General features: G+C 38.7%; 1 protein-coding gene across 2 annotated transcripts; it reads left to right on the forward strand.

Moving 5' to 3' along the window:
- Window positions 1-700: 700 nt before the first annotated feature.
- Window positions 701-27,995, forward strand: si:dkeyp-72e1.9 (syntaxin-binding protein 4). Of its 2 annotated transcripts, none has more exons than XM_053514987.1 (23): window positions 701-935; window positions 2,554-2,638; window positions 10,104-10,177; window positions 12,385-12,480; window positions 15,719-15,788; window positions 16,711-16,785; window positions 20,588-20,667; window positions 20,797-20,917; window positions 21,037-21,178; window positions 21,388-21,494; window positions 21,623-21,758; window positions 21,827-21,893; window positions 22,033-22,121; window positions 22,203-22,299; window positions 22,389-22,516; window positions 22,662-22,754; window positions 24,027-24,092; window positions 24,228-24,419; window positions 24,825-24,941; window positions 25,244-25,293; window positions 25,376-25,488; window positions 25,691-25,748; window positions 26,471-27,995. In XM_053514987.1, the coding sequence occupies exons 1-23, from the start codon at window positions 770-772 to the stop codon at window positions 26,532-26,534; spliced, it is 2,286 nt and encodes a 761-aa protein (XP_053370962.1). In that variant the 5' UTR covers window positions 701-769; the 3' UTR covers window positions 26,535-27,995. The 2 variants fall into 2 exon arrangements, with proteins under 2 accessions (XP_053370962.1, XP_053370963.1); XM_053514988.1 differs by lacking the exon at window positions 701-935 and adding an exon at window positions 8,676-8,787 and having other exon boundaries at window positions 2,459-2,638.
- The last annotated feature ends 4 nt before the right edge of the window (window positions 27,996-27,999 follow it).

Below are 27,999 nucleotides of genomic sequence, written 5' to 3' on the forward strand. Positions count from 1 at the left end.
GAGCTGGGTTTCATCAGATAAAACAAGTTGAACCTTAGTTGCAACAAACCTATTAGAATCTAGGTGACTTCGAATTCTTCAGGCCGAAAAGTCTTACCTTTTACCACGAAATGTCTTTTTTTCATCTTTCACCTGATTGGTGAAGGTTCACAGAGATGCTCGTGTCTGGAGTTCCAACAGGGTGACCTTCGCGTTTCTGGTTGACCTCCAGAACTTCTCAGTCAAAATTTCAGATTTAGACACGAGGATATTTTTAAGACCTTTTCAAAGATAAATAAAGATTATGAACATATTTTTTTAATTATTTAATAAATAATGAGTAAAGTTCATTATTGAAAAACTTCATAGAAAAAGTCTGAATAACCTTGTATTTGTTTTATTTAAAAAAATCACATAGTAAGAAATATGAGATATATCAGCCAATGATCATGAAATATAATAAGCACATTGTGTACTGTACATCCTGAAAACAGATGGTGATAAAAAAAGAATGTGACCTTTATATTTAGGGTTGAAATTGTATGCTACTTGCATTTGAATGAAAACATTTCAGTCATAGTGTTTAATATATTGTATTTTTTTATTTATTTATTTAAGGCCACCAGCACCGATCAGTGCATAGGGCAACGAGTGTTTTTTCTCGTTGTTCCTGTAGCAGATGATTTTTTATGGGGCGGGTTGCTAGCCCTACGCCCAACCCTTCCCCTTTCTCATCCGGCACCTGGGAACCAGCAACGGCGGAGCACAGGCACACATCCATTCACACACTATGGGCAATTTGGGAACGTCAATTAACCTAACCTACATGTCTTTGGACTGTGGGAGGAAACCGGAGTACCCGGAGGAAACCCACCAAGCACGGGAAGAACATGCAAACTCCATGCACACAGAGACAGGAATTGAGCCTGGCCGGGAATCGAACCCAGACCCTGGAGGTACAAGGCGACAGTGCTAACCACTACACCACCGTGCCGCCAATATATCGTATAGTGTTATATAATTGGCTATGTAATCAATTATATTGGTCCTTATCTTAAAAGGCACCAATACTTTTGGAGTTAAGTGTAAAGACAACAGATAGATAGATCACAACTCTTTAGGGTACTAAAGACAGCATGCTTTAAGGTGATATTTTAAAATCTTAATAGAAATCATAAAGTGACATCATTACTGACATCATCAAGTAATTAATACCTTGTCTAAGAAGAGGGTTCTGCGTATTCTTGGGGTTCTGAAAAGTGATGTACTGTAGTATAGAAAGGATTTTATTCTAGATCTCTACAAAGAAACTTACAGCATATCAACATTCACAGAAATGCATCCTATATTCTTTGAAAATGGGTTCTTTCTACAGATAAGGGTTCTTGGGTTGCTAAAAAAGGTTCTAGCATGAGCTGTAAAGTTTTACACAGAACATTTAAGTATATAAACATCCATAGAAACACTCTACATAAAAAAAGGGGATGTTAGGTTCCTGAAAATGTTCTAGTTTTGAAAGTTGTGTGTTTCGAGTTCTAAGTGAAACATTTCAGTATAAACCGTACACATTCCTAGAAACACGTACTGTCCATTAAGACAAGGGGATCTTTCTATATTTAAGGCTTTTAGGTTCCTGAAAAGGTTCTAGTATGGAAAGAATTCTGTTATAATGTTCTACATAGAACCTTATAGCATGTAAGCATTCATAGAAACTCATCCTAGGAAAGGACACACACACACACACACACACACACACACACACACACACACACACACACATCCGTAGGAACACTTACTGTACTCAAAGAAAAAGTGGATCTTAAGTTCCTAAAAATATATAGTTTGAAGCAGGGTGTGTTTCAGAGAACCTTAAAGTACATACAGTACACACATTTCTAGAAATCCAGGCTTCTCTCTAAGACAAGGGTGTTTTTTTCATTAATGATTTTTAGGTTCCTAAATAGGTTCTAGTATGGACAGAATTCTGTTGTAGGGATCAACATAGTAACCCTTCAACATATAAACATTCCTAGATATACATATCTTCCTAGGAAAAGGGTTTGTTCTACTATTAAAGGTTCTTATCTTCCTCAAAGGTCTATTATAGAAACACTTTTGTTGTCATTTTTAATTACACATACCATTCTTAAAGAGAAAGGCAATCTCAAGTTCTCAAAATGTTCTATTATGGAATCATTTCTGTTAAAAGGTTCTAGTAGAACCTTAAAGAACCTTAAAACAATAGAGAACCTTAGAACCGTTGAGCATATAATCATCCCCAGAAACGTCCCTGAGGGTAGTGATTTCCATAAATTTCTTTATTAAGTGCTATGTTTGGGAGTAAGTGTGTGCACACAGCGTCCTCTGTGTGTGACAGGTAGCACTGCAGGCGGATTTGAACACAGGGATCAGTATTAAAGCCCCACGTGTGTGTGAGTCTCGGGGTCACCTCAGTCCTCCTCCTCACTTGTAGGCTTGTGTTTCTGCAATACTGACCTGAAGCTGAAGGAGTGCAGCTCTCAGGAAGAGTCGCAGTGATCTGCTGAACGTCTTCTCTCTGGCTCCGTAACCCAGGGATCGAGGTGTTGCACACAGAGGTGATGTCCTGTCTGAAGAAAACGGAGCTGGAGCATTTCGATGGACTGTCCCTCATCTACTGGTAAGAGGACAGGAGTTTTCTTTGGCAGCTTTGAAATCATTTTTAACATCAATGCTGGGATTTTTTTTTTTTTTAAGAATTTTAAGAAGTGGCATTTGATGGTGTTTCCTTTTCATTTCATGTACACATCACTGGGAACTAATATTACACTCTAAGAATAGGGTTCCCTCCTCTATGAATAAGGTTGCATTGTTTCCGGGAAGGTGTTATGCTTTTGTACGGAACCAGTACACATCTTGACATCACTGGAAACATTAGAATATTCTGTGTATACATAATGTTGATTAGTTTCCTTCTAGGGTTCTGTATAGAACAATTAAACACGTAGACACCACTGAAGACACCAATTACCCTTCAAGAATAGGTCTCTGAGTATTAGTAATCTTTCTTAGTTTCTTAAAAAGGTTCTAGGGTTTTACAAAGAACCCTAGAAAAGAATGTGAATATGACTGCTATCCATTTGTGTAAATAGGGTTCTGTGTATAATTAAAGAATTTTAGTTTCGTGAAATAGGGTCTAATGATGATCCATTTCTTTTGTAGGATTCAACACAGAACCATTAGGAATATAGTACAACCTATACTCTTGGAAAATGTATTCTTTGTGTAAGTAAGGATTACTAGTTTCCTAAAAAGTTCTCGGGTTTCACATAGAACCATAATGTACTTAACACTGGAAACACATATTCAACTACTAGAATAGGGATCTGTGTTTAAGTAAGGCTGCTGAGTTTGCTAAAAAGTGTCTAGGGTTCTACATACTGTAGAACCCTTAATTATGTGCACATGACTGGAAACACATAATATCCACTAAGAATAGGGTTTTTTATTCGTAGTTAAGGATTATTTGTTTCTCAAATGGGTTCTAGTGTGGACCCCTTTCTTTTGTAGGGTTCTACACGGAACCTTTAAGGATATATACGTCCTAAAAAACACACAACATGCTAATCACAAAAAAATCACCAAAAAAGTTTATTGAAGGATTCTCAGGTCCAGGTTGTTTTGTACAGACCTACATGGAACGTTTCTGAATATAAATGTGTTACTAACACAATTTCTCTTATAAAAAAATGCATCTTCAAAAGGTTTTTGTTTATGTAATTGTTTAAGGAAAAAGTTCTTAGTTCTGAAAAAAGGTTCTAGATGAAAACAGTTCATGTTGGAGTTTAATCTTCAGGTTTGACATCTAATCTTTAAAGGTTCCTAAGAGGAATAAATAAATTAAGTTAAATTTTATGTGTTTAGTGTTGTTTTTTTTTAGGAATTTTCATAAAATATGGAATAAGACCTTTAAGGGTTTCTAGTTTTGACCTCTTTGACAGCTTTATATAAAAAATCAACATGTTCACTACAAGCAAAAATATTTGAAATCTAGTCAGATTTCTTCAAAAAAATGTATGAAATACAAAACATTTTATAATTTCTAGACAAACTCTACTAAACTTTTAGGCAAAATTTTTTTCTTAATTTTTTGGCAGATGATTTTACTTCTGTTAAGAAATAAAAGCTTAAAACTTGCAAACTTATCCACTTATTATAGAACGAATACCTTTTACTTAACAATTTAGTAAAATTTGTCTGAGCATGTCTTGAAATGAGTTTGGTTTGTTATTATCTCATTTTAAGAAACTGTAGAAAAATTGAACTTTAAGGTATTGTCATGTACGTTCAGTTTTTTGCTTGAATTCATTCAGTATGATGAAAGTAGGTATAAATAAACAATAAATAAAGACGACATGCATGATCTGTATAGTGTGTGTGTATACTGTAATTGTAACATAAAATGTCACTACCAATGGCTAAATGAATATGATGTCTCATTCGTTAATTCATTAAACATATAATTTTAAGAAAAAAGTCTCAGCTACAAGTGTAACCTCATGCGTCAGCTTATAAACATGCTGTACATGTCCTCTGGGTACTTAAGTTCCCCCACTGTCTTGTCTTCTTTCTTCTTCTTCTATTATTATTATTATTATTATTATTTTTACTCTAGATACTATCAAAGTAGTACTTGCATGTCAGATGCTTGTGTGTGTGTGTGTGTGTGTGTGTGCACACAAATCTGCCTGGTGACACACTAAATTTAGAGTGAGTAGAGCAGCTCACGGTGCTTAAAGTAACAGGGATGAACATCGTCTCACTATTTTACCTGCGTGCACACATCCACAGACTCATTTTAATCTTCCTAGTGGTTGGGGTTGTGAGCCGATTAGTTAAGGAAACGTGTTGGAGCAAGAAACATACAAAACATTCAGGGCATCATGAAGCCAAAGCCATATTTAAATGAAATGTTAAACTGTCATCTACAGTGCAAAACTAATAATAACTTAGTTGTTGAAAAAATTATTATTATTATTATTATTATTATTATTATTATTATAATTATTATTATTAATAATAACCTTCATGAATCCAATTGGGATGAAAAAAGGTGATAACAGCTTTCACTTTTTGTGTGTGTCTATTCGCCATTTTTATTTCTCCTCAAATGAAGGACAGGCGTGTTGTCCATGTGTTAAAGGTCTCATATTTTACTATTTCTTGCCAAGTTCGGACATGTCTAAGAGCTCCCCAAAAGTGTGAGTGTTAACGCTTTGGCTGAAACACATCTCGGATAATTTTATTATAATTTTTTTCTTTTACCTCAAACTCACTTTATTTGACTGGTCACACCAGGGGGAATTTTTTTATTGGTCTGTTTAAGCCCTGGCCAATACAAAAACAGAAAAAGAACACTCACTCATCGTCTATACTGTTTTATCCTGAATACAGGATTGCGGGGACACCCTGGACACACTGTGGGCAATTTGGGAACGCCAGTTGTCTGGCTGCATGCCTTTGGGTGGGAAAAAAACCTGGAGAAAACCCACCAAGCATGGGGAGAACATGCAAACTCCATGCACACAGGGGCAGGAATTGAACCCGGGCGGGAACCAAACCCGGACCCTGGAGGTGCAAGGCGATAGTGCTAACCACTAAGAACAAAAAGCAGGAAATGTCTTTTTCTCACCATTCAAATGCTAAAAAAGATAAACACAGCAACTTTTTTGATTTAATCCATGCCATAGTGGCTGACGGGAATTCTGTAAAGTCTTCTAGGCCTTTAGAGAAAGCTTGAAGATACTGAGACACATCCCTCTAAAAGTGAGCTGATGGATCAGTAATCAGTTCCTCTACCTGCCTAAAGAGGGCAGAACTCAGCGTCAAAACACCATATTCGTACCTGGTTTATCTTCCATTTTTAACCATCTGGAAGGTTGAAAGAATATTCCGTAAAGTGTAGATAAGGAGACATTAGCCAAGGTTAACAGTTACTGACATGATGTAGTGTAAACTGGGATCAAATTACAGATATCTTCCAGTTATATCCATTATACACTCTATTGTCCCTGATTTCATTCTGAATATGATAACAGGTAGAATGAGAGTGAGAGAGAGAGAGAGAGATGGAGAGAGCATAAAGCGCTCTTTTCAAAGCAGGATGGATTTTAATCCTTTAATCTTATAACCACCAGTTGTGCAGATTCAGTGATTAAAATTCTGATGTAGTGGACAGTTGCCATGGCAGAAGGAAGAAAAAAGATATGGGTGTGTCTGAGTGTGATTTGTTGTGTTTTTTGATGACAACCACCTGGACCTTGTGTGATGAAACTCCTGTCCTGTAAATCTGGATTTGATTTTAGATAACTAATTAGCAAGTTAGCAAGCATGTTACTTCATACTAAGACTCACTGGATCTGGCAAGTACAATGAAGAAGAAGAAGAACAACAAGAAGGAAGTGAGCATCAGCTTTATGGTAGGCATATTCCAACTAATATCAAGTCAATTTGCCACTCACCATCAATGGGCCCCTCACCATCAATGGGCCCCCCACCATCAATTGGCCCTTCACCATCATTGGGCCCCTCATCATCAATGGGCCCCTCACCCTCAATTGGCCCCTTACCCTCAATTGGCCCTTCACCATAAATGGGCCCCTCACCATCAATGGGCCCCTCACCATCAATTGGCCCTTCACCATCAATGGGCCCCTTACCATCAATGGGCCCCTCATCATCGATGGGCCCTTCACCATCAATTGGCCCCTCACCATCAATGGGCCCCTCACCATCAATTGGCCCTTCACCACCATTGGGCCCCTCATCATCAATGGGCCCCTCACCCTCAATTGGCCCCTCACCATCAATTGGCCCCTCATAATCAATTGGCCCCTCATAATCAATGGGCCCCTTATCATCGATGGGCCCTCACCATCAAATGGCCCTTCACCATCAATTGGCCCCTCACCATCAATGGGACCCTCACCATCAATTGGCCCCTCACCATTAATGGCACCAATAAGACACATTTCCTTAAAATCTAAGTATTAGCCGAGGTTATTCCAGCCTCACTTTTCCTATGTAGGAACTCTAAAGATCTACCATGAATGTGATTGTCATTCTGACTGGTGACTTCATTGCCCATTTTAGCAAAGACAGGTCTGGATTGGAGACAGTCATTGGTCACAGGGAGATTAGGGACAAAGAATTGTGTTTATTGTTCTTTGCTAAATCAAAGAATCTGGTTCTAGAAAACAACCTCTTTCACCATCCCCACAAACATCTGATCATTTGGCACAATATATACTGAACAAAAATATAAACGCAACACTTTTCTTTTTGCTCCCATTTTTAATGAGATGAACTCAAAGATCTGAAAAATTTTCTACATACACAAAATAACCATATCTCTCAAATATTGTTCACAAATCTGTCAAAATCCGTTACGATGAAGAACTGGAGTCAAGTCGAGACCCCAATGAGGACGACGAGCATGCAGATAAGCTTCCCTGAGACTGTTTCTGACAGTTTGTGCAGAAATCCTTTGGTTATGTACTCCGATTGTTTCAGCAGCTGTCCGAGTGGCTGGTCTCAGACGATCATGGAGGTGAACATGCTGAATGTGGAGGACCTGGGCTGGTGTGGTTACACGTCGTTTGCGCTTGTGAAGCTGGTTAGATGTACTGCCAAATCCTCTGAAACGCTTTTGGAGACGGCTTATGGTAGAGAAATGAACATTCAATTCACAAGCAACAGCTCTGGTGGACATTCCTGCTGTCAGCATGCCAATTGCATGCTCCTTCAAAACTTGCGACATCTGTGGTACAACTGAACCTTTCAAAGTGGCCTTTTACAGGTGGCCAGTCTAAGGCACACCTGTGCAATAACCATGCTGTCTAATCAGCATCTTGATATGGCACACCTGTGAGGTGGGATGGATTATCTCGGCAAAGGAGAAGTGCTCACTATCACAGATTTTGACAGATTTGTGAACAATATTTGAATTGGGAATTTTTCCAATACCTATACAAACCACAGGGACTACCAGGAGCTCTGCACACCTATTCACCCCTCTGAGACTCCATTTAAACTGTTGAAACTGAGGTGGTTTGGTGCCTTGTGTTGAATGGGGCCAAGATCGTCTGCCTCCTTTGAAGTCAGTGCCACGCCCAATAGAGAATTCAACAAATTACACCCGAGAAAAAAAGTACTAGAGGAATTAAAGAGCCAGCGGATTGATCTCAGCCAGGATAGGACCATCAGCGTGGGATGCAATGCATTGGAAAATCTGATACTCTTTGGCACATAAGCATTGAACTAGTTGCAGAGCCAACTCTGTCTTTTAACAAATAAACTAGCACATTTGGAAAAGAACAACAGTTTCTAATCTTAAGCTCTCCAGGTTTGGTGAGCATGTGTCCACTGTAACCTGTGACAGAAGAGGAAGCCATCCTCCACATGGCTCTATATGTTGTGCTTCCTGAGCTGCTTTTTTGCTTCCATGGTGGTAAGAGAGGTTAATTTGATGGTCAGCCCTCACACTCTATTGTTTAAAAAGGAAATATTTTCTTGCCATATTAAATAATATATGATAATCTGGGATAAATCTAGGTGACGTTAAGGATGATGTGTGTATGTGTATGTGTGTGTATGTGTTATGTGTACAGTATGTGTGCATGTGTGTTACGTATATGTGTGTATGTGTGTGGGATTAGAGGGGCTGGAGCATGTTGGAGAGGAGCTTTACCCTGCACACAGGACACACACTAATTCATCCGAGATGCCCATGTTTTCCGTCATGTTTAAAGGAGCTGTCATCATAAGCAGGTAAAGAATGATTACTCTTGTTTGAGGTTAAAGTTTATTAAAAAATAAGACATGTATTGAAAGTAGGTAAGCCCTGGGGTTTGGCAAAAAAAGGCAAAAAAAAAAAAATGCTTTACTGCTGTGTAGACATCGAAAAATTGATACATACACATCTGTGAGTTTGTAAAACTGTAAATATAGCTTTTGTTGTTCAGAAGTGTTCTTACTTTATTCCTGATGTTGCACATCCACAGGATCAGTTTTATAATTCGAAATGCATTTTTATTCGCTTGTTCATACATGAAAACGTACTTAACACTGCATTTACTGACAGTTACTGTATGTGTATGTACCTGAGCAAACAGTTTACAGTTTAATGTGCTGGTATCCATCTAAATAAGAGTCCTAATGCATTTACAAAGAAATTCATTCATTATACACTGTACAGATTGTACAAATTAAATCACACAAAGGCTTAACATCCCGGCATTTACCACTATATTTGTACTGTATATTTTTACTGTGCTGAAATTATTCCTAAAATTAAAATAAATCAAGTTGCTGTCTATATATATAATTATCAAGTACTGTGCATGTACCGTACATAGAAACAGTATATATTTTTTCTTATTATTTCACAATTAAGGTCATTAAAAAAAGTCTTTCAGATTTCCACCTTACTATATCATATTTGTATTTTTATTATAATTTGTTTAAATAACTTTATCGTTTTGGCCTTGTGATTTTAATGTTAACCTGGCCTTGATATACCTCTACACCAACTTGGTGTATAACACTGTATACACTTGTACTGTAATTTTATTTAAACGGACAATATCAGGGTATAATATTCTCCCAAAATCAACAAAATTATAACAATATTTTGTTTCATCCAGTGTCGTGCTTCGTGTGTTTTTTGTTCTAGATTTTACCCAGAAACTGTTCCAGAATTAGTGTCTTGTCTTTTATGTAACTCCTTCAATGTCTTCCTTCACTACTTGTTTATTAGGTCCACTTTGGAGTGTAGATTTGAGTGAATGTATTTGTGACAAGCTGTATTCATAATTCATCTTGAGTGAGCGCTTTAGTTTGGTCAGGGATGGACCTGCCACAGGGAATGGATCTGGAGCCGGTCCAGGAACACTAGGCTTGAGGCAGGAACACATTCTGGACCGGACATCACCTGGTGGAAGCTGATATAAGGCCTGTGTGGAAGGGTGTTGGACACTGTTTGGAGGGTTTCGAAAATGTACTCTATACTGACAAAGAATTATTTGCAAAATAACAAGAGAAATCTCTCTCTCTCTCTCTCTCTCTCTCTCTCTCTGTGTTTGCAGGACACTCATGGGGCCATATGGATTAGATCGAGCGGTGCATTTGATGCAGTTTTTAGACTGTGAGAACGGATTAGGTAGGAATATATAAAATGGCATCAGTGTGGTTGCACTCCATGTGTTGATGTCAAAATGATGTGACAAACTGAATGAGTGGAATATACAAGGGGCGTCCAAGTCAAACCGGGACTAATGAAATGTCTAGTGTAAAACTGACATTTATAAAACTGGCATTTATTGAAGACTTCAAGCACAGTATAGCGATGAGACTCTTGGATGCAGTAAAACATTTTAAAAGAAGCCCGTACGTCTGAAGATGACGATCCCGGCCAAGGTGACTCGGAGCGCACTGCAGTCATTCCTGCAAACATTCATCGAGTGGAACACCTGATCCTTAAAAATCGACAAATAACTTGTCACCGACTTATGTAAGAGACGCATCTGCCTGTGTGAACTGTACACACAATCATTCCCACCACCACTTGCACGTTACAGGACCTCGGCTGGGAGTTATTGGCCACGTCCACAGTCCTGACTTCGCTCCGATCTATTTCCTCATGTTTGGGGCTTTAAAGGAGTTCCTGGGAGGCCAGCGTTTCTACCTTGATGGTGTCCAAGAGTTTATACGCTCATAACTATGTTCTGCTATTTTGCACAATTAAAGTCCCAGTTTGACTTGAACACGACCTCTCGTATTGTGTACACAAAATGATTAAGGCAATTACCTTAATTACCTTGGTTAAGGAGCCCTAAAAACAGGAAATTTGTGGTGAACAAATAATAACAGTTATAATACTTAATGAAAATGCTTTATAGAGTTAATAATCTATTAATAATATCCACATAGATGGTATGATTAAAAGTATGGGGCCACCTACATTTCACACTCATCTATGGTTCTTCCCCTGAACTTTGCCACAAATTCTTTATAAGCTGCAGCATTACAGTTTCTCTTTGCTGGAACTAAGAGGCCCAAACCTGTTTCAGCATGGCAAGACCTCTGAGGGATCCAGCTCTACGGAGACATGGTGACTGGAGTGGAAGAACTAATGTCCTGCACAGAGCCCTGACTGTCCGTCAACTCCACTGAACATCTTTGGGATGAACTGGAACTGGAGCCTTGTTGACATTCCAACATCAATGCCTGTGTCCATCATGCTCTTATAGCAGAATGATCTCAAATCCACATAGCCATGGTCCAAAATCTAGTGGAAAGCCTTTCCAGAAGAGATGAGCACATCATAGGAGCAAAGTGGGGAATAAACCTGGAGTGGGATGTTCACCAGGCACGTATGGGTGTGAGTGGTCAGGTGTCCACCATCTTACAGTGCATGTGGGGCTCTAACATATCATACGCTGTAGTTATTTTGACTCTCTTACACACACACACACACACACACTGAATTTTAAGCCTGCAGGCTTGCATTCTTTTTGTTGTATTTATACCGAGCTCTGCGAGGCAGCACTAAGCTCCTTAACACTGTTCTGCTTACAGAGCACACACAGTCCATCAACATCAGTATGTATTAAACCCACTGCAGTCACACACACTGATGCTCACAGACAGCAGAATGCATTATACAACATCAAACACACTGTCAGGGAGAAGCCTTTTGGCTTTTACAGTGTGTGTGTCTGCATTTTAATTATGTTAAAAGGGGAAATCCGTTAGGCGTGAATAACAGAATATAAGCCAGAGGAATGCGATATTAAACAAAATAATTGGAGTATTCGTGAAGTTTTTCCTTATAGTTCAAGTTTGACCTTGGGATCTATTCTTCAGTTCTCAGGTTGTATAATCCTAGTCTACTCTCTCACTCTGCTTGATCCTGTATACAAAGTCGCGGGGACCTGGAGCCTATCCTAGGAGACTTATAGGGCACAGGGCAGGGTACACCCTGTACAGGGTTCCAATTCATCACAGGGCACACACATACACACTCATTCACACACTACGGGCAATGCTCGAGTGCCAATTAGCCTAATCTGCATGAAATACAGTCTTTGGACTGTGAGAGAAAATCGGAGTATCTGGAGGAAACCCACCAAGCATGGGGAGAACATGCAAACTCAGACTACTCCTACTCTTAGTCTGCTACTCCTGAACTTAACTAAGCAAATAGTTAAGAGCCAACCACTGGATAATTACTGCAGTGATTAATACAATTCAGCTTGAAACACGTTATTTAACCCTAACTGATGCAGTGAGGAAGAAGACATATCCTGTAGTCGTGGTACTCCATGTTACTCAATCTTTGCCATCTCCCCTTTCTTCCTTCTTCAGGTATCAAAGTCATCGGTGGTGTGAAAGAAGCGACAGGAGAGGAGTTCGGAGTTTATGTGAAGCGGATCTTACCGGGAGGCCTTGCTGCAACTGATGGTACGCTATTAATACTGTTTTTCATTTGTACCTCTCTACAGTGGTGTCTCAACCAAAGTCAGGTCCTGATTGACTGTAGAGCCGTAATTAATGTGGGAGCACTATGTACCTCTCATCCCGCCCCTCTGGGAGGGCTCGGCCAATCAGCTCTCTCTAGACCTCCAGCTGCGAGAGGTTACAGCATCACCCGGGAATCGAACTCGTGATCTCCAGATGATAGGGCGAGTGCTTTACCACTGCGCCACTCGGGGGCCCCAAGCGTAACCTCCTTGTTCTATTAGCAGATAATTAATAAAATTAATAAATAATAAAACATAATTTGCCAACAGAACAAGAAATTTACACTTAAAATTTAACTGTTGTCTAGAAGTTTAACAGTCTAAATGCATAAAAAGATGCATAAAAAGAAAAAGTGGTTTTCACTTGCTAAAATATAAATTTTTGCTGCGATAGCTCATTTTTGGAGATTAGAGAGCTTATTTTGTACTTATGGTTAAGTTAAATAGCAAAATTATGAATTCCGACCTTAGAGTTAACTATGTACTTTAGTGCTCTTTCAAGGTAATTCTAGATTTAAGTGACTTTCCCATGCAAACCGTTCTTGACAACGTAGCCAGTTGAAATATATTTGACAGCTCTTGGTTGCTCGACTCATGACATCACATCACGATTAACCATAAGTTGGCTTTGAATTGATACTAAATGGTACCATTTGCTTAAAAGTACGAACTCACCTATAGCACTGCAATGAATCAAACAAGCCAAATTTATGCAGACCGGTCACAAGCTGTGTACCAAATTAACAATTTCTTTGACAAAGCTTCACAAAGAACTGCTAGGATTTCCTCCATATGAACAGCGACCTGGATATTTCTGTTTTGGAAACCTGTGACTACAGAAGGTATGAACCTGCCCTTTTCAAGCTGGAGCAAGGAAATGCTGCAAGTGTACTGTTCTATTGAGTGAGAGAGAGCAGAAGGTGATGTTGCTTTGTATATTTTGATCTTGATCCCGAAATAAAAGGAGAACTAAGAAGAGATTGGTTTGGACAAAGTAATAAGGCAATCAGGGACTTAAAGCATTTTTGCACAGGTCAGGAGGACAGGAAACGATTATGAGTATGACTTCGGCATATCTTTTGATGCTATGATCTGTTACAAAGAGGCGTAAAGGACCTTGGAAATCCTCTGAAGTTAAGAATGATTAACAAATTGCTTTGATGTTTTTTTTTTAGCTGGTTACTACGTTTAAAAACTTGGAGCATAGTTGACTTTTCATTTGGATGGCTATAATTTTTCTCGAGTGATTCTAGTGAACTCTTATTGTTCTTGTATGACCTTTGATGTAATCACAATGTGCCAGGCTGAAAAAAAGATTTTAGGCAGAAAATACCATAAAAAAACAGGAATTATGTATTTATTCTATATATTAATAGGACTTTTTTGGTTTATTAAAAAGGATGATTTATTTCCCAAGTCTATATACTGTAAACATTGAACTACCATAACATTAACACCACTGCCAGGTGAATTAAATAACACTGATTATCAATAATGTACTGGTGGCACGATCATGGGCACCCAAGGCTCTTTTATGCCTGTAGGGTCCAGTTCGATACCAACTGGAAAAAAAGCCAATGTAAATGAAATCGCTGAAAAAAGTTAATGCTGGCTATGATAGAAAAGCTCCAGAACAGTCATTCAATGTGTTGCACTGATGCTACATGAGGCATAGCAGGCAAAGACTTCAAGGTAATTTCCAAATTCCCCAGACACTGAAAGAACGTGCCTATAAAGAATGTGCTGTAAGTTTAATCCATGGAGGTCCCACCTTGCAACCCACAGCAACCAAAGGATCTGCTGCTAATGTCCTTGTGCCAGACATCATCGCACACATTCAGAGGTCTTGTGGTGTCAGAGCTGCCCAGGTGGCGCAAAGTGAACCTAAACCCTAGGTGGTTTTAATGTTTAATGGGTAATCAGTGTATGTTTAATTTTTATGTAGGATATCAGAGGCAACAAGGTCTAAATTACAGACATTATTTATCTCAAGGACTGTTTTGTATAGGTGTGTTATAAATTCAATTGAAGAGATCTGAACTATACTGAAATAGCCCACTGATCAGAGGGAGATACTTGAGCTTCTTGTGTTTGGTCATCGGATGTGTAGTTTTATACCTGACTCATCCAAGGGCATGTTCTGTCATGGGATTGCGATTGGTGTGACAGTTTCTGGTGTGTTTCTGGTTTACGCTCAAGCACCGCCAATCTGCCACTGTTGAGCTCTTGAGCAAAAGTCTTTAACCCTTTTTGCTCCAGGGGCGCTGTATCCTGGCTGACCCTGTATTCTGACCCCAGCTTCCTAACTGTGATATACGAAAAAGTCGTTTCAATATGCCCAACAAATAATTGAATCTTTATCTTAAGAGCAAACTGCTTAATAAAAATAATAGACATACCACTGCAAAGGTTTACCGCTCATGTCCTTATTAATCCTTGGAGTGCTCTCTTTTTTTATTCATCTTTAAAAAATGCAAACTGATGTTAATCGGTTTTGACATGACTTCACTTAAGGGATATAAAAAGAGCACAGTGAGGACCTGACCTACATCTGGAGAGATGTTGCTAGAATAGAGCAGAGTTCATGTCCTGTATAGTCTGTCCTGGTTTAGCTTAAAACCAATTAACACAGTTTTAATGATGTGTCTGGTGTAGTGTTGTGTGAGTAGGGTAAAGAAGGGAGCACTAGTGTGGGAAGAGTAAAATAGTTCATATAATTTAATAAAATGGATATTTTTGAATCGTTAAAATGTTTTCCTTTTTTCTATTAATTCTTTATCATTTATATGTAATAAATCTTATATTTATATAATTTATCTTATGTAATTTGTGATCCTCTCATATTTTTTGTGTATAAAAGAAAGGTGTGTACAATGCTTTTGGCACTGTAATAAAATAAATAAATAAATAAATAAATAAATAAATATGCATATATATTGTAATACATAATCATTTCTATGAAAAATTTATTTCACATTATCACATGATCTTCATATTTCATCTTTTTTGACTTTTTAAGTATATAATTTTAACTAATTAAATATTAATATCACAGTTTAAATATTTAGCCAATGCAATCATTACACATTGATTGTAATTCTTTAAGGGAATATATAAGCTGAATCCATCTTTATATGCATGTAAAAATGTTCAATGTTGGATTATTTTTTATTTTGAAGGACACCTTCAGTCTGGAGACCAGATCCTGGAAGTGAACGGAGAAAGCCTGATTGGTGTAACGAGTGAGAGGTGAGTTTTAGACCAAGGTTTGAGAGTTTTTAGACCGAGGTTTAAGATTTTAAAACATGATTAATGAACTTACTTATTGTGTACTAGCATAAATACTGGTTGTTGACGGCTAAAATGTTTGTAGAAAGAGTTATAAGGATATAGCTAAAAATAAGTGATATTATTATTATTTCAGGTTGAAACCCATGTACATGTCTGTCTGTCTTTCTGTACGGCAGAACTCTGTCTAACTTGTTTATGCTAAGTTGTACTTCTTTCATCATCATAATCCCAGTAAAAATATCCAGTTTAGTTTTTTTCTAATTAATATCTATTGGTGCAGGTGTGTGTTTACATTGAGACAGTAGCGCATTAGTAGATTATTTTAAAGTAGATTATCAAACCCGGCACATAACTGTTCAAAACATCGCTTTTACTCAGCGTTTTGATTTCACTTATGGTGCCAGGTTAAACTTCAGGCAGATATTCAGGTACTGCAAAAGTTTCAGTGAATTCTGTCCATCAGTCGATTTAAGACGCGCCCACAGTTTGATGCATGCACAGTACTCTGTCAAAACGTGCTCATAACTTTACTTTTACTTAAACCTTTTATTTTATTTATGAAGCAGGTTTAACTTTAGACAAATGCCAAAGTACTGCCAAAGTTTCAGTAAATTCGGTCGAGCCAGTTTTGTGTGATGCTGGCTGGACAGATATACAGACAGACATAGCGCAAGCACATGCGGAAAGATAGACATACAGAGAAAACGTTTTTTCTTTTTTTAACTGAGTAGGCTAAACTAAGTAACATATCCAACTATTCGACCAGTTATCCACACAGCATCTATCTTTAGATCTATTCATTTATCAATTATAAATTCTTGCAATTGCTTCATTAAATATATATTTTTTTCTCTTCCACTGGTTTTTCCTCTGCCTCCAGAGCGGTGGATATTCTCAGAGCAGCTTCATCCACAAACCACATGCGTCTTCTGATAGCACGAGATGAGGAAGCTCGGTAGGACACACACACACACACACACACACACACACACACACACACACACATACAAGATGAATGCCAAAGTCTGAGTACAAAGTCTCCTGGAGCCATTATTAAACCACAGATTCCAAGATCGGTTCAAACTATTGTAATTAAGTTATTGGGAGGTCGAGCCACTTTACTAAGTTCTGGAAGAAGGTCCAAACTGTCACCTTAAGCTGAAAGGAAACTGGTTTGTATGGTCAGGAACAACCAAGGAACCCCCAAGATACAGCTCTCCCATGAACCGGAATCTGTTGGAACAAAAGTACAGTCAAACCAGTTTTTTTAGATCACTATGGGCTGAAAGGCTGGCTTTTAAGAAAAAAGGCCCTGTTGCAAAATCGACACCTTGGACAAAGACATAGCCTTCTGGAGCAAATTTTTACCCAAAGTTATTTTTGGAGGAGTAAATGTAAACCAATAAGCTATTAAGCCTCAAGAATCCTGTAGCAGCTGTTAAGCATGGTCGTGGTATACTTTGGGACTGGTGTGTTGGCAGTGAATGGAAAAAGAAGAAGGAGGAGAACCTCAGAATTCCTCAGCAGAACCTCAAATCATCAGCTAGGCAGTTGAAACTTGGACAAAATGAAATGTTCCAAAAGGACAATGACATCAAAGACAGATCAAAGCTGTCTAACTTTAATCTTTTGGAACTTCAACCCTAGAAAAAAAAAATCTATGGGCCATGCTTAAAAATAAACAAACAGATAATTTATTTGAACTTTACCAAATCTATCACAAAGAGTGGTCTAACACCCAACCAGAATTATTCCAGAAGCTTGGCGATGAAACTGGTTAAAGGATATTTAACCATGATCTATGTAGATGTTCGTATCTGTGTGTATAATTTTGACCATGTGTTGATTTCAAAAAAACAAAAATGAATTGAAACTTGTGCACAAATGATGTATATTGTACCATTTAAAACAAATCATAACAAGGCCATCAATGCAATTCATGCATATGATGAGTGTATTTAAACTTTAAAAACAAGCTTATTCAAACTAGCTAGCTTTAGAGAAGTTGCCCGTTTGTAGTCAAGAAATAATTACACTGAACACTTGCCTGTTGTATAAGCAGTGTAAGTAATCACAACAGTCACCACAATGGGATGAGCATTCTCTGTTTGGGAATGTGTGTGAGACGAGGAAGAGAGCAGATTGCAGGGAAACTAAGCTGATGAAATGAGTCTGGCGTCTTTAATCCATGCTCTGTCTTTAACCTGTGTTTAGAGGATTAAAGATCTTCCACAGGGTATGAAGGTTTGTAGTAATCCAGGTCGTTTCCAGATATTGGGCATTATAGGACAACTGCACTCCTGGTATTATCCTGAAACTGTTTTCCATTCACAGAGGTTTTTTTTTCTAAATTACATAATCAGTAATGTTTTTATGACGATGCAATTCTAGTCACACTGAATACCTCTAAACCTTACTTTTCCCTCATTTATCTGCAAATTTGATATGATGCATTAAAGTGACAAATCTAAACTATGGATTTTAATGATTCCTTGGACCAGTCCTATGGCCATCAGTCCATCATGTGGTCTGATGTTTTCCTAGTTTCACATTTACAGCTGAAGTTTCTTTTTTTTTTATCGAAATGCTAACTGCATGCGTACACGAGTGACTTTTTAAATGCTAGTGTAAATGGATGAGTCAGAGACATGAACACCAGTGTACACCTTGTGTTAGACAAAATGTTAAATAGAGGGGTGTTAAGTCAAACCAGGACTTTTGATTGTACAGAATAACAGAACACAGTTCTAACTCCCTTTATTTCTTTATATAATATCCTGCCACACTAATGCACTTTTCCCAGTGTTTCACTAGTGCTTGAAAACCATCAAGGTAGAAAGTTTTCTCAGTTCGCTGTCATGGCGGGTGTGTGCACAAATCTTTTTGCTGATCCTCGCTCACTCCTGGAAGCTCACTTGATAGACGCCCTACCCTTCAACCGGTGTGTGGATGAACAGGGCCGCTAAATCTGGCAAGGCAAATAATCATCAATGGACCCAGGGCTTGCTCTGCTCTTTAAAGGGAGACATGGAGCTTAGCCCTGGGTTTGGAAGTCTGGAGAGAGTGTGCAGATGTTAACACGGAGAGTGGCATGTGAGCAGGGCGATTCCACTCTCCGCCACAGAGACTTTAAAGGAGCAAAGGACCAAAGGAGGAGTGGGTTGGGCCGGTTGGCCACGACTGTCAAACTTACAGTAGCTGTTGTCTATGAGAGCCCATTCCACCACTCAGCCACTGACATCGCTCACCAGCCGAGTGATTACATGCCAGCTGGGCAGTGCTTCCAGACCTGCACATGCACAACATTACTTCTTTTTCTCTCCTTTTTCTCTCCTACCCTCCTAAATAAAACTACTCATTTCCCATAAAACCTCGCCATGCATATTTGTGTGTCTATTGTGTGCCCCAAGACAAAGATCTTACAATGCTGAAGTCATGATTGGACTCTCTGCTTCATGTCTAAAACACTGGCCTCCCAGGAACTCCCAAATACAGTATGTGGACATTACTTGGAGGGAGGTCCGGACTGAGGGGGAGTGTGGCAGTAACACCCAGCCGAATTCCTGTAACGTGCGAGTGGTGTTGGTGAATGATTGTGTGTACAGTTCCCACAGACAGACGCATCTCTTCTGCAAGTTGGCAACATCGTTCCGTCAACTTTCAAGGATCAGGCATTCCATGGGATGAATGTTTATGGAAATTACTGCAGTGTTTTACTAAAGTCTTATTACTGTACTGTGCTCGAAGTCTTCTGTAAATGTCAATCAGTTTTATGCCTTCCTTTGTTTGACTTGAATTTGTTTGAACTTGTATACTGTGCATATTCATTATACATATTGCACCTCGTTTTGAAAGTTTAAGCCACATCCCTCTTAGTTCAAGTTGTTATGCCTGATGTGATTGTAAAACTTCTGTCTAGCCAGTAGCACTTGATGGCTTCGTCTTTAACTTTATGAAGTTTCAGTATCAAAGGAGTTAAACAAGACTGACAGGATAGAGACAGAGGCTGGTTAGAGACTGTATGGTGGAGAGAGCTAAATATATGGAAATATGGAGTTTGTAGTTGAATGAACACAGCTGGAGGACAGTTGGATAGATTGAGGTGGATGAATGGGGTTGAATGGAGGCAGCTACTGTAGATTAAAGCATCTGTATGAGTCGGCTGGATGGAGGTTTGAAAATGTTGGATGGAAACAGTTGGATGGAGGCAGTTTGGTGTAGATGGATAAGATGGGTGGATGTAGGAAGTTAGGTAGACAGCTTGATGTAGCTAGATGTGTGAAGAAAGTTGGAAAAAAGAGTATTTTGATTTAATTGGAGAGAAGAAGATTTTTTAATAGAGGAGGTAACTGAATTGATATGGATGAAGCCAGCTGGATGTAAACAGCTGGATGAGAATTTTCCCAAAAATAATAAGGCTGGAGATAAAATTGTGTACATTGAGATGTCTCCATTAGGTTCATTTAGCAAGTCTTTAGACAGTGGGAGCAAAACAAAGTACCTGAAGGAAACCCACCATACAAACTCAAATACATGAAACTGTAGTTGGGGAAAACCGCCATGTCCTCATATGAGGACATTCAGATCTCAAGAGGTCAATAAAAAAGTGTTTCAGTTTGGCCCTGTGGAATCCTGATGGGTTGGTCCACGGAAATGTTCCACAGTTTTGCACATGGAATGACTCCCAGCTTTAAATAGGTTTTAAGGTTATTTTGAAAGTTTACTTTTAAGGTTATTTTCCCATTTATTTTGCCAAGGAAAGAATTTGCCGAGCTGATGGAGAAGTACGGCTCTAACGGCAGTACTGGTTCCACGAGGAACTCCCCCATTCAGCACAGTAAGTCTCATGTGTCTCTCTACAGATTTGTTTAGTACATTTCTTTAAAATTCCCACAAAATCAGTTGGGAAAGTACAAACCCAGTAGTATTTGATATAATATTAAGTTTGGATTCCTGTGCGGTCCAGGCAGATATTTAGACAGCACATCATCAGGGTCCTCGTCCAGGTCCCAGAGTCCTCTGCTGCTCAGTCCAGCTGGATCTCAGAGCGTGTATAATAACACAGGGCAACTACTACGCTCGATCAGGTATATCTCTTTTCCACTCTCTCTCAAACGCATGCATACACACACACACACTGTCTGTATCTTGTGCAATACATTTTTATGCTTGCCATTTTTGTGTGTGTTCATGTGTGTGTGCGCAGTCACCCAGGTGAAGGTGTGATCCAGTTGATCTCAGTGGTTCGATCGGGCACTCTGGGTCTCTCAATCTGCGGAGGTTCTAACAGACCAGATGGCCCGGCCGTGTTCATACAGGAAGTGATGTCAGGAGGAGACTGCCATCATGTAACACTCGCTCAATCGCTTTACGAATATTATATTAAAATAAGTGTGTGATGAAATAAAATATGAAGACTGAAACATTGTGTGTAACGTATAGTAGAAGTAGAGGTCTGAGGTGTGTGAAGCATTTTATTATCTCCTGAAAGTTTATGCAATTTTATGAATATAGTGAATTAGTTTAGAACTTTATTTTAACTTTTCTTCGCGTGCAGGATGGACGTCTCCGAGCAGGAGATCAGCTCATCGCTGTAAACAAGGAGTCGCTGATCGGGGTCACAAACGAGGAGGCCAAGAGCGCCATCAACAGAGTAAAACTCAGGTCAATACCCAGATCGTGACTAACCACGAGTTGTGCGTCATGTCATGTTTTCCCTACAGTTCCCAGTGCAGTCGAGGACACATTACTAGATGTTTATAATTAATCTGTATGTATGTGTTTCCCTGAAGCCGTGAGCCGATGGTGGAAATCGCATTCATTCCAGGAAAAGGTCATCTTCCTTCCAGCACCTCGTTACACAGCGGAGTTCAGCGAGCCGGCGGGAACGGCTTCACCAGGTTAAAGGTGCACGTCACGTCTCCAGAGGTGAGCACTGGTTCAATATGAAATACTGAATATAAAAAAACAAGAACAACATCGTGCTGTTCTCACAGGTTAGATCAGAGGACACCGCACCGTGCTCTTCTCCTGACATCAGTCACGCAGACATTCACGTCTCAGGTATTATTTAAATGACATCACATTACAATACAATAATATAATACATTACAGTTACAAGACATTAATACAATGTATTGTATACATTTTTATTTCTATCGTCAATTTTCTCTCTTTTTTTTGCTGTGTGTTTCCAAAACAGCTTTAACCACACAGAGCAACGGTGCCGCGTCCAAGCCAAAAGTCTCGCTGGACCCCCACATACGCCTGAGAACAGAGAAACTCGACCTGGTGAGCCTGCACAGCCGAATCTGACCATAGGAATGTGATCATTAATGCTAACATGCCTCCTGTTTATGGATCTGTCCTCAGGCTCTGTCTTACCTTGGCTTGGACGTCACAGAGGAGAAGAGGAGGAAGATCAGAGAGAGTTTGTCCGCAGATTCACAAGGGACGGTGTCTTACGGAGGTGAAGATTCCCCCATGCGTACTGTAAATGTTGATTTTAAATCCGGATGATTTTTCCGTGCCTGTGACTTGCTTTTCATCTTTAACCAGAGTTTGTAGAGGCCACACGTACTGTTTACCAAGATAAGCTGGAGGAGGCGGGGCTTGCACAGGGATCATTCATGTTCTCCTATCACGAGGCAGCGAGTTTAATGGACACATCTGCCTTCCACTCACCTGTAAGACCATAATGTTGATTTATTTTTTTTGGTAGTAGAATTTGTATTCTCAGCTACATACCGCTTGTTGAGGAAACAGTTTCTTCATTTCTGATGTGATTAATAAAGTTCCCGCAGATTAAAGGCCTGTTTTTATTCCTTGCAGACGTGTGACTCAGAGTGCAGCTACAGCAGTGAGGAGATGGAGCAGTTTCAGTCTGAGATGAGGCAAATGCCAACTCAGATGAACCACCTAGAGGTCAAATATATTCACTAATCCACTGATTTATCCATCATTGTATTCATTTATCCATGCATCATTCTATCCATCCTTCTATCTCTCAGACTGTCCATTCGTCTATTTATTCAAGCCATCCATCAATATCCATCTGTTAATCATTCATTCATCCACCCCTCCATCCATGTGTCAGTTCCCCCATCTAGAAATTTTATCCATTCAACCATTGATTTATCCACCCATAAATCATCCATTCATCAATTCATTTACCCATCCATCAGTTTATATATCTATCTTTCCATCTATTCATCCATCCATCTAGCTTTCTACTTATTGACCTATCCATTCATCCATCAGTCCATACTTGTGCATCCATTAATGTCAATTCATCCATTAAACCAAACTTCCATCCATCAGTCCATCCATTCACTTGTCCATCCACTCATCCATTCACCAGTCTGTTCATCCATCCATCCACCAGTCTGTTTATCTATCTGTTCATTTATCTATCGATTATCTATCTTCTTCCATTAATCAATTACCATTTATACAGCAATTATATTGTGATTATTGTGACTATTATAATTTGCCCCATCCATCCGTCTGTTCCTCTTTCTGTTTACTTATCAACTTAACATCCACTTCTTTATCTATCTATCTATCTATCTATCTATCTATCTATCTATCTATCTATCTATCTATCTATCTATCTATCTATCTATCTATTTATTCGGCTTTCTATTTGGCCATTAGACTATACATCTATCTATCTATTTGTTATTTATTCTTTCATCCATCCATCCATCATCATCCATTCATCCTGGCACTGTTTTATGAGAATAATTTTGGAACTCTATCTTTCCATCTATTCATCCATCCATCTAGCTTTCTACTGACCCATCCATCCATCCATCCATCCATCCATCCATGCATTCATTTGTTTACTTGTGCATCCATTGATGTCAATCCATCCATTAACCCATCTATCCAATCTTCTTTCCATCAGTCCCTCCATTTACTTGTCCATCCATCCATCCATCCATCCATCCATCCATCCATCCATCCATCCATCCATCCATCCAGTCTGTTTATCCATCAATTCATTTCCATTAATCTAGTACCTTTTATACAGCTTTGTCATTACCCACATCCACATCTGCCTGTTTGTCTATCTGTCTGTCCCTCATTCTGTTCTTATCTACTTAACATCGAGTTCTTTATCTATATATCAATTTATTAATATATCTATCCATCCACTCTGGCACTGTTAATGAGAATAATTTTGCTTTTCAGGGTTCACTGGAGGACACAGAGGACAGTAAAACATCTCTAGAGGAGGAACTTAAAAAAACAACAGAGGTACACATAAATATTGTGATGTCTTGCTGGTGGATGATGTTGGTTCTCCTGCCAGGTTTTCATCCAGATATGCAGTATGCGAAGATCCAAGTATTGCATTACTGTGTGTATGTACAGTATGTTTGTGTTTTTCAGAAATCCAAAACAGCAGTGGAGGAGATTGAGACATTGAAGAGCAGCTTTCAGGAAGTTGAGGCTGTTCAGATGCAGACAGCAAACAGTGCTGAACAGGACTATGAGGAGGTCATAAGGCTCCTGGAGGCTGAAATCAAAGATCTGAAGGATCAACTTGCTGCAAAGAAACACAAGAGTCTGCAGAAGACAAATGTGAGTACAACCACCAAAGCCATGGTTAAAATATTCGTATACTGTAACTGTTTAAGCAAACTCCAAAGACAGAAGTAAATGCCTTCATTAATTCATTATTTTTTAAACTTCAGTCCACCCATTTATGCCTTCATTATCATTAACTCATTCATTCATCCATTCTTCACTATACTTCCTTCAGTTCCTCCCTCTCTCCATCCGTCCATTCCTTTATCCATCCATTCCTTTGCACATCCTACTTTATTACATTGTCTTTTACATTTCCCAGATACAGTCGATAGGTGAATAAATAGATTATCATTTCTTATTATCTAAAAAAGAAATTATATGAATTACATTTCCTAGAGTTACTAAATATTAAGTCTGAAGCGGGTTATTAATGAGACTTATTTATTTTTATTTCAGGAAGACATGGTGGAGCTGAACAAGAGGCTTTCCACGATCAACAGTCAACTAAGAAAGTCTGAACTCACCAGGAAACATCTGGAAATCTCGAATAAAAAGCTGCTAGGCTTTGCTCATGTAAACACAACATAATTACAACCTGACAATAACGCATAACACCAGACAATTCTGATGTCCTGCAGAAAACAAGAGCTGATTATTTAAATCATTTTAAATGTGCAGTATGCAATGTTTAAATAATTTTCTAGACCAGTAAACATATATTTCAGAAACTGTGTTTATTTCAGCCAAAATAATTAATTAAAGACCAGAGGGAATAATTTGTCAAGATTTAAATTAAAATTTTGTTATTATTAATATTTGGTTCTGAAATGCATTTTAATACATTTATAAAAACATTATTATTTTTTCTTAAACAGAATGTTCATAAAGTCCTTACCAGCGGCACATTGTTTGCGATGGAGAGCAGGTGAGTGACTTAAAAAATTGTTAAAGTTGAAAACCTGTAAATTCTGCCTGGTGGTGATCTCAAGCCCCACCCCTTCCACCAGGTCGTCCCTGGCAACAACGGACAGTCCCGAAATCTCCGACTCCACGCACCAGCTCATCGCTGAGGCCAGAGAGCTCATGGAGAGGGTGTGCTTACTTTGTGCTGACGATCATAGTGAGTGATCCACACATACACACTACATGCACTACTGCCAGAGATGTGGCTAATTATTTATTTATTTATTTATTTATTGGTTTAAACTAACTACTTTCTAACCATGAATCCATAAATCATGTTATATGACTGTCATATGGTTAAGAAAATAGTAATAGAGTCATTTTAATAATGACATTGTTTTTTTTTTTTATCTGTGCAGCGCTACCACAGATCAGCGAGGGATCTATCACTGGACCAAGGTTCGAGTGTGTAGTCGAGTAAGTTCAAAGTATATTCATGTTATAGTTTTTATCAACGTTTTACATTTCCTGTGTAAAACACCTGCACCCTAAACATAAACACTAATACAGTTCAGATTGACACAAACGTTTAGGAAGTGATTGCTAACTGCTTACTTAGCAAGCAAACAACTTGCTAGTTAACTGTTTATTAGACTGCAAGTGAGACCATTTGGAATGTGGTAAAAAAAAAACACTCAGATATTTTCCCTTGTCAGGTTGTAGAAAAAGCCATACACTCAGCCAAACAAGGAGGAACAGGTACATTTTGGCTCATGTCACTGTTAGAAGCCTCTGCTAGCGTGCAGAAGAATAATCTGCTAACATGCAGAACTGTCGATCCACATACGCGCACTGTGAGGCTTTAAAAACCGCCGTGACAAGCTTATTTCTGCAATGCATCAAATGTGTGCAAATAGGATTGGATTAAGGATTTCTCATTCCTCACTAATCAGAAAGTCTAGAATATATTTCTAAATTTGGATTTGGATATTTGTATGAAAATCCTTTTTGAGGATATTTTTGACTCTAAGAAACATTGCTAAGCATGGATTCTATAGATTGATTGATTAATTGATTTGAGAATTCTAATGACTGTGCCATTCTTTAGGGCAGTGCTTCTTAACCGGGTTGGGAACCTGTGCTTTAGTGACTAAACAAAGTTTTTAACCTGTACCATTGGTTTTGTTTTTCTCTCACAGGGTCAATCATCAGCCTCAGTCGTCTTTTACTGGAGTTCATGATAAAGAGACTCGACATCTCTAAAAAAGCTCAAAGATGAACAAAGAGAGACGCCAAAACACATCAGTGAGAGATGTTATTATATTACAATACGAGGGACGTTCAAGCACAACCGGTACTTAATGTGAAATTTCTGGTGAATGAAGGCTTAAAACCGCGTGATCTTTATAGAAGACTTCACGCACAGTTATGAGACTCCATGGTTAAGGCCATATGTCTGTACACTTGTGAGTTTCAGACGTGAATCAGATAGGAACACTTGGATACGTGCATTAGTGTAGCAGGGGATTATATAGAGAAATAAAGGGAGTTTTTACTCTCATGAATCAAAAGTCCAGGTTCGACTTGAACAGCCCTCCTACTTTAAACTCAGTTCATTTCTAAAGTGTGTTACATTTCTTCAGTCCTTGATGGGGTTTTATTACCCTAATGCATGATTCATCAGTGTATTTGTTCTGATATGTTTGAGGAGATGTTACACCGTAACTGTAAGCAGGAGCATTGGGAAGAATGCAAGTGTCTTCACTGTTACTCATTTTAATGTAAATATCAGTGTCACACGTGTCACACACAGTGTTTTAAACAACTTACACAGTGTATTATGAGCAACAGTACAGTAATACAATACATACACCTATATAGCAGGAACAACTCTATATGAACACTTTATTACAAAAAGTTCTTATTACACTTTACATTAAGTTTCCCTTAGCGATCATTATTTGCTGTGCTATAAACGTTAACAATAGTGATAAGTATTACTTAGGTTTTTGAAACGATAATGAAATAAACCTTCAGTTCCTGATAATAAGAGTCTCTTGGAGGTTGTCTATGTGGAAGAGGGTGGATAGCACTTTCCGTGGAATGTGTTACGCTGTCACACGATGAGCAGCAGTTAGAAAAACTTTGCTAACGTTTCTGAGATGTCTTGGTGCTGTAGTGGTTAGCACTGTGGCCTCGCACCTCCAGGGTCCAGGGTTCGATTCCTGCCTCAGGTCTGTGTGGAGTTTATAGTTCTCCCCATGCTTGGTTAACCCTTCCCGAGTGTACCCCGCCTTGTGCCCTAAGTCTCCTGGGATAGGTTCCAGGGACCCCTGCAACCTTCTACACAGGATAAGTGATATACAACAGGAATGAACGCATAAATAATCTTTCTGATGGTGTGTTAATGCTTCTAGTTTGTTTATATTAGCTAGTGTCGAGAATAATGTCCACTACGAGAACCTTAATGTAAAGTGTTGCCTAAATTTGTTTTCTAATAAGTGTGACATTCTATCAAATCTTAAGCTACACAACATGCATGTAACATGCGTTTCTAATTTAACACATTTAAATACCTGATACTGTGTAACAGTCATTATGTGTGCAATGTACAGTGTGTGATTGTGTTGGAAAAATATTATTTCTGATTACACTTGCTTTAAAAATGCTGTGTAATCAACATGCAATGTATCTACAGTATACTGTACATGTCGCCAAAATTTATTTT

Source organism: Clarias gariepinus, chromosome 16 (genome assembly GCF_024256425.1).
Source record: "Clarias gariepinus isolate MV-2021 ecotype Netherlands chromosome 16, CGAR_prim_01v2, whole genome shotgun sequence".
In the NCBI taxonomy this organism is placed as follows: Eukaryota; Metazoa; Chordata; class Actinopteri; order Siluriformes; family Clariidae; genus Clarias; species Clarias gariepinus.